Here is a 13,715-nt window from a genome sequence, read left to right on the forward strand (position 1 = left end):
AGCATGAATTGAATACATAAAGTGAATACAATTAAAGGGAACATTAGGACAGGGATGGTAGGCATGCTGGTGCTCTTAAGCAGGGGTCTCCAACCTTGGCAACTTTAAGACTTGTGGACTTCAAGTCCCAGAATTCTGGGAGCTGAAGTCCACAAGTCTTAAAGTTGCCAAGGTTGGAGACCCCTGCTCTTAAGCATGCCCCATAGAAGTGGTTCCCCTACTTCTTTCTTCTAAGATATCATTTCATCTTTCCAAGCTAACCTACAACCATGGTGTACTCTCCAAGTCTCTCATTCAATAACTAACCAAGACCAAGACCTGACTATGTTTTGTTTTAGTGCCTAGACATGACATCCCAGGCTGGAACTTGCTGAGATGTATGTCATATCAGCTTTCTCAAATTGCTATTTTTTAGTTGAATATAATCCCTAGCAATGTAGGCTCATAGTTACAGGATGCCATGTTGGGGGCACTTGAATCACAGGAAAGTAGACATTGGATATAAACTGGGCAGGAGGGATTCTGAAAGTAAGGGTGAGTGGGAGCACTCCTGGGGATGCACTACTCCTGGTGACAAATTATTTTTGGTCAGCATCAGGGAAGAACTTGTAAGCTCTTACGTTTGTCATTTGAACATAGTACAAAGCAGTTCTAATCAGTGGTGGGTTCCAATTTTTTTTAACTACCGGTTCTGTGGGTGTGGCTTGGTGGGCATGGCTTGGGGGCGTGGCAGAGGAAGGATACTGTAAAATCTCCATTCCCACCCCACTCCAGGGGAAGGTTACTGCACAATCCCCATTTCCTCCTAATCAGCTGGGACTTGGGAGGCAGAGAATAGATGGAGGCAGGGCCAGTCAGAATTTTTACTACCAGTTCTCCAAACTACTCAAAATTTCTACTACCAGTTCTCCAGAACTGGTCAGAATCTGCTGAAACCCACCTCTGTTTCTAATGAAGGAATGCCTTTTCATGTTTGCTGTCTTTGCAAATGTTGTTATATGAAGAATGGATGTATGATGGATGTGCATCTGAAGAAAGAGTGGGGGCAATCTTTGTAACAGCACCAAAGTTTCCCAGGGCAGAGGCTGTACATTCCAGAGGGAGTCCAAAAATAAGAGATTGCTCAGTCCTGAACTGGATGACAGTGGGAGGACACCCTGACTACTCTTTAGAAGGCCAGATCCTGAATATGAAACTGAAATACCTTGGACTTCACAACTAACAAGTCACACCCTAGAATCTCCCAGGTAATCTCTATTAGGTTGGAAGGTTATAGCTTTAGTCTGGCAAGATTCTGTCTATTAGGTGTAAGCAAATTAAGAATTGGAATTCACTGTGTTGTTTTTGGGTTTGGACTCAACAGCATGTGAGCTCCAGGAACACTTTTGATGTTTCTCTTGTGATGACAGCCACATATTGGCATGAAAGCAATCTCAGAGGCATTTTAAAATAGATCATCTGAAGCTATTTGTTTAGTTGTGTTCAGTCAAAATGATTTCTCAACAATATGTTACCGCAAGAAAAGCACATTGCTATTACGCAGCAAAATATTCTGCCAAGCGGAGTTAGACTTATTTCAGTAATGGGTATTTATGTCATGTATTTAGTACTTGATAATTAGGCTGGGGAAGCTGATTACAAGTCTCATAACTACATAAACTGGCAGATCTGGAGAAAAAAGGGAAGAAAGAGGTGGAAGTGCTGTACATCCATGCAATATATAAATAGAATGGGAAGAGTACAGGAATAGGTACTGTCTTGGCACTATAAAAAGCATACGTGGAGTTTCTGCAGGGGAGATTAGAGAGTGAGAGACTAAAATAACTGCCAAAAGAATTGTTTAACAGTCCATTCTAGCTAGGTTGGTACATGATGCTTTTTCTAATAATATGTGAGACCTTGGCAAGACTACATTCTTTTGAATCATAAGAATCTACAATCCTTTGAATCAAAAAAATTATGTATTTTGCAAGCTTATATGTGTGTTCAATGAAGGGGACACAGTGGCTCAGTGGATAAGATGCTGAGCTTGTCGATCAGCAAGGTTGGCAGTTCGGGGGTTTGAATCCCTAGCGCTGCATAATGGAGTGAGCTCCCATTACTTGTCCCAGCTTTTGCCAACCTAGCAGTTCAAAATCATGTAAAAATGCAAGTAGAAAAATAGGGGCCACCTCAGTGGGAAGGTAACAGCATTTTGTGCACCTTCGGTGTTTAGGCATGCCGGCCACATGATTAGGAGACGTCTTTGGACAGCGCTGGCTCTTTGGCTTTGAAACGGAGATGAGCACCGCCCCCTAGAGTCAGGAACGACTAGTACGTATGTGTGAGGGGAACCTTTACCTTTACCTTATGTCAAAATGAATTACTAGAACAAATAGGCAAAAACAAGAAGGATATGTATATTTGGAAATAGATATCAATGTGATGTATATTTATTTATTTTATTTTTTGTCCCAGACCAATACAACACAAATGCAGAATTTAAAATACAGAGACACCAATAAAATACAAATATATAAAAATTAAAATGCAGGACAACTCTCCTCCATGAAACAGTAGTGAAAAGAGAACGTTCGTCATCTGCTGAAACCCACCTCTGTTTCTAATGAAGGAATGCCTTTTCATGTTTGCTGTCTTTGCAAATGTTGTTATATGAAGAATGGATGTATGATGGATGTGCATCTGAAGAAAGAGTGGGGGCAATCTTTGTAACAGCACCAAAGTTTCCCAGGGCAGAGGCTGTACATTCCAGAGGGAGTCCAAAAATAAGAGATTGCTCAGTCCTGAACTGGATGACAGTGGGAGGACACCCTGACTACTCTTTAGAAGGCCAGATCCTGAATATGAAACTGAAATACCTTGGACTTCACAACTAACAAGTCACACCCTAGAATCTCCCAGGTAATCTCTATTAGGTTGGAAGGTTATAGCTTTAGTCTGGCAAGATTCTGTCTATTAGGTGTAAGCAAATTAAGAATTGGAATTCACTGTGTTGTTTGGGTTTGGAGTCAACAGCATGTGAGCTCCAGGAACACTTTTGATGTTTCTCTTGTGATGACAGCCACATATTGGCATGAAAGCAATCTCAGAGGCATTTTAAAATAGATCATCTGAAGCTATTTGTTTAGTTGTGTTCAGTCAAAATGATTTCTCAACAATATGTTACCGCAAGAAAAGCACATTGCTATTACGCAGCAAAATATTCTGCCAAGCGGAGTTAGACTTATTTCAGTAATGGGTATTTATGTCATGTATTTAGTACTTGATAATTAGGCTGGGGAAGCTGATTACAAGTCTCATAACTACATAAACTGGCAGATCTGGAGAAAAAAGGGAAGAAAGAGGTGGAAGTGCTGTACATCCATGCAATATATAAATAGAATGGGAAGAGTACAGGAATAGGTACTGTCTTGGCACTATAAAAAGCATACGTGGAGTTTCTGCAGGGGAGATTAGAGAGTGAGAGACTAAAATAACTGCCAAAAGGATTGTTTAACAGTCCATTCTAGCTAGGTTGGTACATGATGCTTTTTCTAATAATATGTGAGACCTTGGCAAGACTACATTCTTTTGAATCATAAGAATCTACAATCCTTTGAATCAAAAAAATTATGTATTTTGCAAGCTTATATGTGTGTTCAATGAAGGGGACGCAGTGGCTCAGTGGATAAGATGCTGAGCTTGTCGATCAGCAAGGTTGGCAGTTCGGGGGTTTGAATCCCTAGCGCTGCATAATGGAGTGAGCTCCCATTACTTGTCCCAGCTTTTGCCAACCTAGCAGTTCAAAATCATGTAAAAATGCAAGTAGAAAAATAGGGGCCACCTCGGTGGGAAGGTAACAGCATTTTGTGCACCTTCGGTGTTTAGTCATGCCGGCCACATGATTAGGACACGTCTTTGGACAGCGCTGGCTCTTTGGCTTTGAAACGGAGATGAGCACCGCCCCCTAGAGTCAGGAACGACTAGTACGTATGTGTGAGGGGAACCTTTACCTTTACCTTATGTCAAAATGAATTACTAGAACAAATAGGCAAAAACAAGAAGGATATGTATATTTGGAAATAGATATCAATGTGATGTATATTTATTTATTTTATTTTTTGTCCCAGACCAATACAACACAAATGCAGAATTTAAAATACAGAGACACCAATAAAATACAAATATATAAAAATTAAAATGCAGGACAACTCTCCTCCATGAAACAGTAGTGAAAAGAGAACGTTCGTCAGCTGCTGCAAGCCAGGGCTATTTCAAAAAATTTGGCAATCTTTGTAGGGATTGTCAAAGTTAGGTTTTATGACAGGATAATTGTAGTTTCTTGATCATAAAGACAATTAAACATTCTGCTAATCAGTTTTATGAATGTCAGATAATTGTGACAGTGAGCAGTACAATAATATTAGATTATTGACTGTAGCTCTATACCCGAATAGAAACAGGTATGATTGTTGTTTGGGAGACTAGTATATTTGTCTATATAATATACCAATATAAACCAAGGAGAAAAGCCTCCTGTATGAAATACTCAGGATATTATAGAAGTAGCTAGGAATTGTCCATGGAGAACTTGCAATTGCACCACAATAAAAATTGGTTTTTGGCACTGTCATTTTATAAATCTAAAACCTCTGTTTGAATTTGATTAAGGTGGCTCAGGGGCTAAGACAGCTGAGCTTGTTGATCGAAAGGTCAGCAGTTCGGCGGTTCGAATCCCTAGTGCTGCCGTGTAACGGGGTGAGTTCCCATTACTAGTCCCAGCTTCTGCCAACCTAGCAGTTTCGAAAGCACGTAAAAATGCAAGTAGAAAAAATAGGGACCACTGTTGGTGGGAAGGTAAGAGCGTTCCGTGCACCTTTGGCATTGAGTCATGCCGGCCACATGATCACGGAGACGTCTTCGGACAGCGCTGGCTCTTTGGCTTTGAAACGGAGATGAGCATCGCCCCCTAGAGTCAGGAACGACTAGCACGTTAGTGCGAGGGGAACCTTTACCTTACCTTTAAGGCTTTATCTGGGCTAGAAGACAATATTGCCTGGAGTGAGAGGCACCATAATATTCTAGATAGAATCAATTTGCTTCCTCAGTGGTGAGGAGAACCCATTCAGTAGGGTGAAGTGAACCAGAGATGCGCCCTAAACAATTTGCTTCAGCCAAAATCCAAGATGGCAAATTCTCAGGTAGGCCCCAAGAAAAACGCAGCCAAGTTGAAGTTGAACAAGGACATTGGGAGTTGAATAAAAGGACATGGAGCTGGGCTTTCAGACATTTAGACTGAACAGCTTCTGAAGTAAGGAGAACAACAACAAACCTAGAATCTTCCCTTTAAACAATTTTATTGCTGCAGAAATGTAATTACTACCATGGTGATTTAAAGTATAGTGAGGTGACCAACACAAATTACAAAATTCATATTGTTTTTTGCACTGATGTCATGATGCACATGATGACATTACGGATTGCACCGCATGCTGACCGATTGTACAAAATGATACTGTTTTTGTGTGAATTTAGATTGCTTAGATTCCAGTTAATACAGCGCAGTGAAAGTCCAATAAAAACACAAAATATGAAATTGTCATACATCAAATTTAAACAGCAACATTGAACAGTTAGAAAAAAAATCAACTGATAATGGAAAACCAGCCGAGACTAATAGGGATAAAAGATCTAGAGAACCCTAATGAAATGCATTTAGTTTAAATTGAAATTGGATGAAACTAATGCTTCGTTGTATTCACAGCTACTCTCAATTCCTGGCTAAAGGAGGATGTTACGTTATTGCTGGCTCAGAACAAATTTCTGATCAGCCCAGTAGATATTTCTTCCAACTGAATTTATATAGAGAGCGACTTTAATTAAGAATATTGCACATCCAAGTAATTTCATGAAAGGGGCTCATTCCCTGTTGCTGATGAAGTGATACATGATTAATAAATGGTTCCTTTTTTAAAATGCTTTTTACATGCAGATTAGGGGGGGAATCAATAGTGGGTTTCAAAACCTGTCGCTACTGGTTCAATTGTGGGTGCGCTCATGCGTGCGATGCTTCTGCACATGTGCAGAAGCATCTGGGTGGGTGGGTGGAACCTCCCGCCACCTCTGCTACCGGTTTGTCTGATCTGGGGCGAACCGGTATCAACCCACCACTGGGGGAGGGGGGGATGAAATAGGATGGCAAATACAATCATTTTAAATTTCTATTTGTTATTCCTCTCTTACAGGAAAGCAATCTCCAGGTCTGGCCTTCAGCATCTGACTCCTGTTCAAAACCTCAACCTGGGCATCAGTAATGGACCCGTGAAGGAGCCGAGAATGGCACTAGAATGGAGTGTAAGATTTTCCTTTTTATAAAACCCTGGATATAATGTTATATCACTGATGGAAATTCCACACAACTATTATGAACTATGTTTGGGTATTTATTGTGTACTGTAGAGACTGTACATTCTCTTGTGTTTATGGCAACTGATTCATATTGCATTTTGACTGAGATGGAGAACTTATGGCACTTCCGTTGATGTACCTGTAATCCTCTGAAGTTCCTAGTCATCATGGGAAACTGAGGGAAGATGGAAGATGTAGTTCTGCAAAATTTGAAGAGCCATAGGCAAAAGCACATAGATGTTGTTGTGGCCTGTCGGCTGCTGGCCCCTCCAGCACCCAAATCTGATGAGGAGGAGGTTTGGGAGTCAGGATTAGCATCAAGGCAACCTGATAGCTCTGAGGGGGAAGAGGGAATGGAGCTGTCGGAGAAAGAGACAACAGCCCCCAGCTCTGGAGGTGGCTCATGACGAAGAGGACGAACAGCTGGGTCCAGTGCCTGATGTGCGGTTGTGCACAAGGCAGAGGAGGGGAGAACAGTGGAAATATGTGGTCCGATCCTCAGGACGGAAGAGCCACTGCTGCTAGCGAAGCCCCACCCTAGCACTGGGGATAAAAGGCAGGAGGTGGAGATGAATAGATGTAGCAGACAACTATTCATCTCCCTACCGGATGGACTTGTTAGCCTGCTGCGAGAGAGAAACTTTTCGCCGGGGCTACTGGTGCTCCTAATAAAGGAATCGTTGATTAATTACAGAGGGTTTGTCGCGTTTGGGGAGCTGGGTCAGAACAGATATTTAAAAAATTTAAAATACTTGTAGAGTCAAGATTTTTCATTTTGCTAACAGTCTAGGACAGGATTGTCAAACTGGATTTCTTCGAGGGCCGAACCAGCATTGTAGTTCTCCTCTGCGGACCAGTGGGGAGAAGAGGGAGATGGGACAGACACCTCCTGTAGCACCCTGCTGGCCAAAACGGGGCACAGGGGGGCTGCTTATTTTTGGCTTGAACGGCCTTCCACAGCACTTTACTAGCCAAAACAGAGTGCAGGGGGGGCACATGGGGCCCCCTGCATCTCATTTTTGCCCTCCATGGCTTCCTGCAGCACTCTGCTTCCTGAAAACGGGCAGTTTTCAGCCAGCAGAGTGCTGCAGGAGGCCATGGAGGCTGAAAAGGGGCTGTGGGACAACTTCATGTGGCCTGTTTTAGCCAGCAGAGGCACTGCGGGTCACTCCTTTGATATTTCCAGGCCGGCCCCATGGGCCTTGAGTTTGAAATGAAAATTAAACTAGGGTTTGGGTTAACCCTAAACTCTGTGGCATGCTTCGTACAATCTAACATTCTTCTCTCCTTCCTCCTTCCTGCTTTCCCTGCAACCTCTCCATATTTCTATCTCTAGTGCAATGATTTTAATGATATTGATTTTCCTGTCATGCTTATATAATACATTTTGTTTTAGAGTTATAAGCCATCTTGGGTCCTTACTTCAGGAAAATGGCAAAGTGTAAATTTGATAATAAATTGAAAATCAAATGATGGAGCTAAATTTGACTAATAAATTTTATTAGTGGTTTTTAACTGCCAGGTTATTAGGAATCATGAAGTCAAATGACCAATGTGTAAAAAAACTCAACAGAATTGAGTTTGCAAATAAATATAAATAGAAGCAAATTTTCTATTTACTTTTATGTGAAATGTTGTAATATTCATGCAGGAAAGAAGTCTACTTCTTTTAGCATATGCAGCTAAGTAAATCTATATAAATCTATTTAAACTTACAGGTTTTATGAGTAGATTTATAAAATATGAATATGAATCCACAGGAAGGAGATCAGCACAGGTTGACTTTAGTATTTTCTGATTTAAACAGTCGAGTGGCAATGAGCCAACTATTTTGCTGATGTTACTTAAAAAAAAAACCTATATTATTTTTTCAATCAAGGTTACATAGTAGTTTCAGACTTTCTTATTTTTCAGAAATCTTCTGTTGCATATTTTTTTAATTGGATTAAAAATGACCAAATGACTTTGGTTATTACTGCTAAAGTATTTTTGCAGTCTTAATAAATTTGCCATTTGGCTGAGTTACCCTTTAGCAAGTACCATTAATAGAAGGAAAGCATTTAATAACTCAGCAGTTTAAACAATCAGGGATATTGAAAATAAGTTTTAAAAGGTTACGATACAAGTGATCTGCAAGCAATTTATTATCAAATACCATCTGGCTGGGAGGCACAAACATCTTTTGTGACTTTTTTTTCAAGTAGAAGCCAAAATGTCAGTTCTGTGCAATGTATCACAGTTTGACGTGCATTCATGTTTAGTTGTGTGTATTGTATGTATATACGTGTGTCTGCATATGTATGCATGTATAGATATGTTTCTGTGTTTTATGTGTATGCACACATACAACAAAGCAGGGTTTTCTCATTTCACTTATCTGTATCTAGATTTTTTGTATGCTTGTGAAAGCTTGTATCAGAACTGCTTTATTTTTCTTCTTAATTTGTTCCGAATTGTAAGCTTCAGGTTCCTAAAGCATGGGATTGATCTACCAGTAAAAATCTATTAGGCAAATGTCATTTCACATTTTTTGTACCAATTATAATTGCAGTCAATTATGAAGTGTCTTCTGAGCATCGTGGAAAAAAAAATGTGGTCGTTCAGAATCCTTAAGAGACTTGATGGCACATCATCAACCAATCAATCAAATTTGAGAATCTGAAGCAAACAAATGATTTGTCTAAGGTTTTTGAGATGTTAATTAGGACAAGCAGAAAGTATGTATTTAGATGAATTTGGGAACAATTGAGGTACCTGCATTTTGATAACGTCCTCATGAATGTTCTCCAAATGATAGATGCAATGAAATTCTTGCGACTATTGTATGTCTACTAGATAAAGCAAGATTTTATGTACACTTTTATTTTTCCTTCTGAGTCAAAAGCTTGGTTTACATATCTGCTATGTTATCATGGCAGATGGCAGATATGCAACTATGGTGTATTAAATCATCACCCTAGATGCTTAACCCTAAACCATAGTTTACAAATAACACTGGTTGGAGTTATACAGCTCACTGTGGCTGAGTTAAATGTGTGAACCAAGGCATTCTTATTTAGTTCACATTAGAGACCAGAGTAAGCAGCTTTGGAATAAATTTAATTGTGTGATGGCTGGATGAAGTTGCTACATAAACTTCAGAATGAGAAGTAAATATCTTTTAGTCCAGCAAGTTTATTTATTTATCTATTCATTCAATTTCTATAGCTGCCATCCAGGGGTGAGATTCTGCCGGTTCGCACCGGTTCAGGTGTGCTGATAACTCCGATATATCAGCTGAGAGAACTGGTTTTCTCCGATGATCAGATGGGCCCGCCTGCCCACCCCTGCACTATACTGACCTATATTTCTTGTGTTTGAAGCCCATCTGATCATCCTGGCAGAGCAGATTGCTGCACCTCAGCTGTTTTACTCACTGGGCCAAAATAGAAGGCATGTTTTAGAGCTTTTTTCAAACGCACTGTGCTTGTGCGAAGCCAGTGGTGGGATTCAGCCAGTTCGCACCACTTCGGGAGAACCGGTTGTTAACTTTCTGAACCGTTTGGCAAACTGGTTGTTAGAAGAAATCATTAGGGCAGAGAACTGGTTGTTAAATTACTTGAATCCTACCACTGTGTGAAGCGTGTGCCCAGCGAACCAGTTGTTACACCGGTTGAATCCCATCACTGCTGCCATCTCAATCACTGACTGTAGGTGGCTTACAATTCAAAAAATATGCAATCAAACAATAAAAAAGGTTCAGATTCACATATAAACCTCATGTATTGAACAGATTTTTTGATGCAACTTTTGGATGGTTGGAATAATTATCAGCTGTCTTGGGTCTTAATCCTTCCATTTTGAAACATAGAATTAAAAGAAAGTTAAAACAGCAGCAAAACATAGAGTAGAGGTTTCTAAAGTTGACTTCAGACGTTTAGCTAATTTCTGTAAAACATCAGAGTTTCCTAGTTATTTTTCATTTGTGCAAGCCTTTTAAACAGTATGGGTTTACGTACGTTTACTTAGAAATAAGAGCTATTGTGTTATATGGGACTTATTCCTGGGCAGCATGGAAATATTAACATATTTTATTTTATTTTTTAAAAAAAGTAATGACATATATTATTAGAATTAGCCTGATTATATTTTAATGTAAGTGCCATTTTTTTAAAAAAAATCTTGAATCACCTGGTTAATGCTGTAGTCACATAGTCAATTAAATAATTTATGTCAATGTAAACGTGTTAAGTAGTTAATTTATGAAAGCATAGCATTAACAAAATCCCCCCAAAAACCCCAATGCTACCAATTTGTTTGAGAAGCAATCTATGTATGTATCTCTCCTTCCAGGAAAATGCAATAAATGGCGAACATCTCTGGCTGGAGACCAATGTATCTGGGGATCTGTGTTACCTGGGAGAGGAAGGCTGCCAAGTTAAATTCTCAGTGAGTGTCTTATTTTCAGAATTTCTTCAGTAAATCCCTCCAGTGTACAAACACACTGTGAACTCTCTCCATTGGAACATGGTGGAATCATGCCTGTACATCTGGGTGCCTTAGAGGGAGATGGCAATGAGAGAACTTGGCTGATCCATCAGAAGTCATGGGATATGGTAACCAAAAGACATTCCATATAATTTTTGGCTGTATTGTTTTATTTCTAACTTAGAAACTACTGCTATAATGTTGGTGACATTTCTGCTATTGAATGGAACACTATAATCCAGGAGTGTCGATGAAACTTGATTTCACTGAGGGCTGTATCAGGATTGTGTTTGATCTTGGGGGTTTGAGTGGACTCAACATCACTTGTGTCGGGGGTGCCTATGGTGGCCCGAGTGCTCTGCCAGTGAAAACGGAGCTCGGGAGGAGCTATGCACGACCCTCCCGAGCTACATTTCCGCTGGCAGAGGGCTGCAGGAGGCATATAATATATGACCTCCATTTTTGCTGGCACTGCAGCTGGTCCTTCGCTGTTTCCAAGGTGGCCAAGTAGGCCAGATCTAAGCACCCCCTGGGCTGGATCTGGCCCATGGGCCTTCAGTTTGACACCTATGAACCACACCAGGACCATACCAGAGCCTTGGTGGGGCAGTGGTGCAGTACCACACAAGATCCTTGGTGGCGCAGTGGTTAGAATGCAGTACTGCAGGCTACTTCTGCTGACTGCCGGCTGCCTGCAATTTAGCAGTTCGAATCTCACCAGGCTCAAGGTTATAGTACATGCTCTTCCCTCTCAATATTCCCTCTCAATATTCTTTGAGGATTTTTATTCTAGCAATTCATAGTACCATTCTCTCCCTCTTCCGTGTTATTATGTTATATTTTTAAAAGAATATAGGAGATGATACAGGTAGAAGAATCAAGTACAATGAAAGATGGGTGAAGAAACAAATCTAAAATAGCAAAAACTATGTCAATTGGAAGTTTGTGTTATTGTAAGAAATTGTATAATGTTGAATTTTGAGCTAAAATGTTTGGCCAACATGGGTCAATTTATTAAGGGAAGATTGTACAGCATACATTAAATCAGTGCTATAAGTTGTATGTCAGACGTCTAATACCCAAATTTTGAATGTGGCATATATAAGATTGTAGTCCAAGGATGGTTTTATAGTATCATTCTGTCAACTTGATGTATCATTAATGCAGAGAGGCCTTATATTGCCAAGGTGATGGATAGATGAATTATAGATCAGAAGTATAGAACTCATCCAGATCTTTCCCACAGATTTGGAGTGGACAGCTCCAAATCAAATATCATCTTATTTGCAAAGGTACATGCTGCAACATCTACTGAGTATAGAGCTGCTAATAGCACCTTCATCACTACGGTAGTGGCCAAAATTGTGGAAACCATTTGGGAAAAATGTATTTTCTAAAACTAGCTAATAACATCACTTTTTTGGGGAGTAGTACCATAAAATTATATATCAATGGAAAGATAATTTAATCAAGAATGTAATGCAATAACTTTTATGAAGAATTTGCTATTAGAATAGCAGTTACAGTTTAAAGAAGAAAAGTGAAACACATAGAAAAAACGAGGTATACAAAAATTATCACCATAGAAAAAGCAAAATATACAAAATTATCACATCAGTTAATACTTAGTTGGGTAACCTTTAGCATGAATTACGGCCTTACAATGTCTTCCCATGGAGTGAACCAAGTCTTTTTGTTCTGCAGCTATTATAATGTGAAACCAAGATTGAATGATTGCTTCTATTAACTGGGTTTTATTGCTGGGTCACATCTGACTAACAAGTTTCTTTAGTCAGCTCCAAAGATTTTCGATTGGGTTAAAGTCTAGGCTATTCCCAGGCCATTCCAGCAGTGGAATATGATTATTTTGAAACGCCCCCCAAAAAGTGGTGTTATTAGCCATCAAATCTCAAAAATCCAATTTTCCCAAAAGGTTTCCACAATTTTGGCCACTACTGTATGTATCTTATGTACACTGGACCTTGAAAGAAGTCAAGTGAAAAATGAAGTGAAGGCAGATAGGACGAAGAGGCACCTGCCTCTTATTGGCACCTGCCCTGCAGTGTCCTTATACAATTACTGTGTGTATATGAAAAAGCATAGATTGCATTCATATCTACAGGCTTCCCCTGTGTGGTATTCACAAATTCACTATTATGCAATTTACCATTTTTGTCCAAAAATTTGGTTTTTTTTAAAAAAAATCCCTCTATTATTCCATTTATGCCAGCATAGCCAATTTGCACTAAAGGTCTGAAAACATGCCAATTTCTTTCCACCAACACCACTGATTTCCGCCTCTCCCATCAAAACCCCTTTCTGCCACTATTTATTGGGATATTTTTCTTATCTTTCATATTTTTCATTTCATTCAATAAATATAACCCCCTACCAGAAACAAATATAAAAAGAACCTAACACTAGTTGGGTATATTATGTCAAGCTGAAGTAGGTGGGAGAGCCTCAATTGTAGTACAAGTTTTTATCCTGGAGAAATCTACTGTATGTAATGTAGTGCAGATAGAATCTGTGATACTCTGATTTAAAGCTCTGATGCAGGCGTCTGCAAACTTGGCTCTTTTAAGACTTGTGGACTTCAACACCCATAGTTCCTCAGCCAGCAAAGCTGGCTGAGGAACTATGGGTGTTGAAGTCCACAAGTCTTAAAAGAGCCAAGTTTGCAGACCCCTGCTCTGATGCATTTCTTTGTTTGCCGCAATAAACATTTACATGAGAAATCCAGCTGTAGAAAGACAGAGAATTTGACAATGAAGAAAACATGTTGAATAGTCCAGTGTTTAAGAGTAAGACTGAACATTTATAAGAATATTGGTCAATGCAATTGGGTCACAAAATGTGAC

General features: G+C 39.7%; 1 protein-coding gene across 1 annotated transcript in view; it reads left to right on the top strand.

Moving 5' to 3' along the window:
• DGKI (diacylglycerol kinase iota) overlaps positions 1-13,715 on the top strand; it is a 265,587-nt gene that overhangs the window by 57,097 nt on the left and 194,775 nt on the right. Inside the window, exons 2-3 of the mRNA XM_058190874.1 lie at positions 6,225-6,333; positions 10,720-10,815. Coding sequence (XP_058046857.1) covers positions 6,225-6,333; positions 10,720-10,815 — 205 coding nt within the window. The remainder of the gene's footprint in view (positions 1-6,224; positions 6,334-10,719; positions 10,816-13,715) is intronic.

This window comes from Ahaetulla prasina, chromosome 7, assembly GCF_028640845.1.
Source record: "Ahaetulla prasina isolate Xishuangbanna chromosome 7, ASM2864084v1, whole genome shotgun sequence".
Lineage (NCBI taxonomy): Eukaryota > Metazoa > Chordata > Lepidosauria > Squamata > Colubridae > Ahaetulla > Ahaetulla prasina.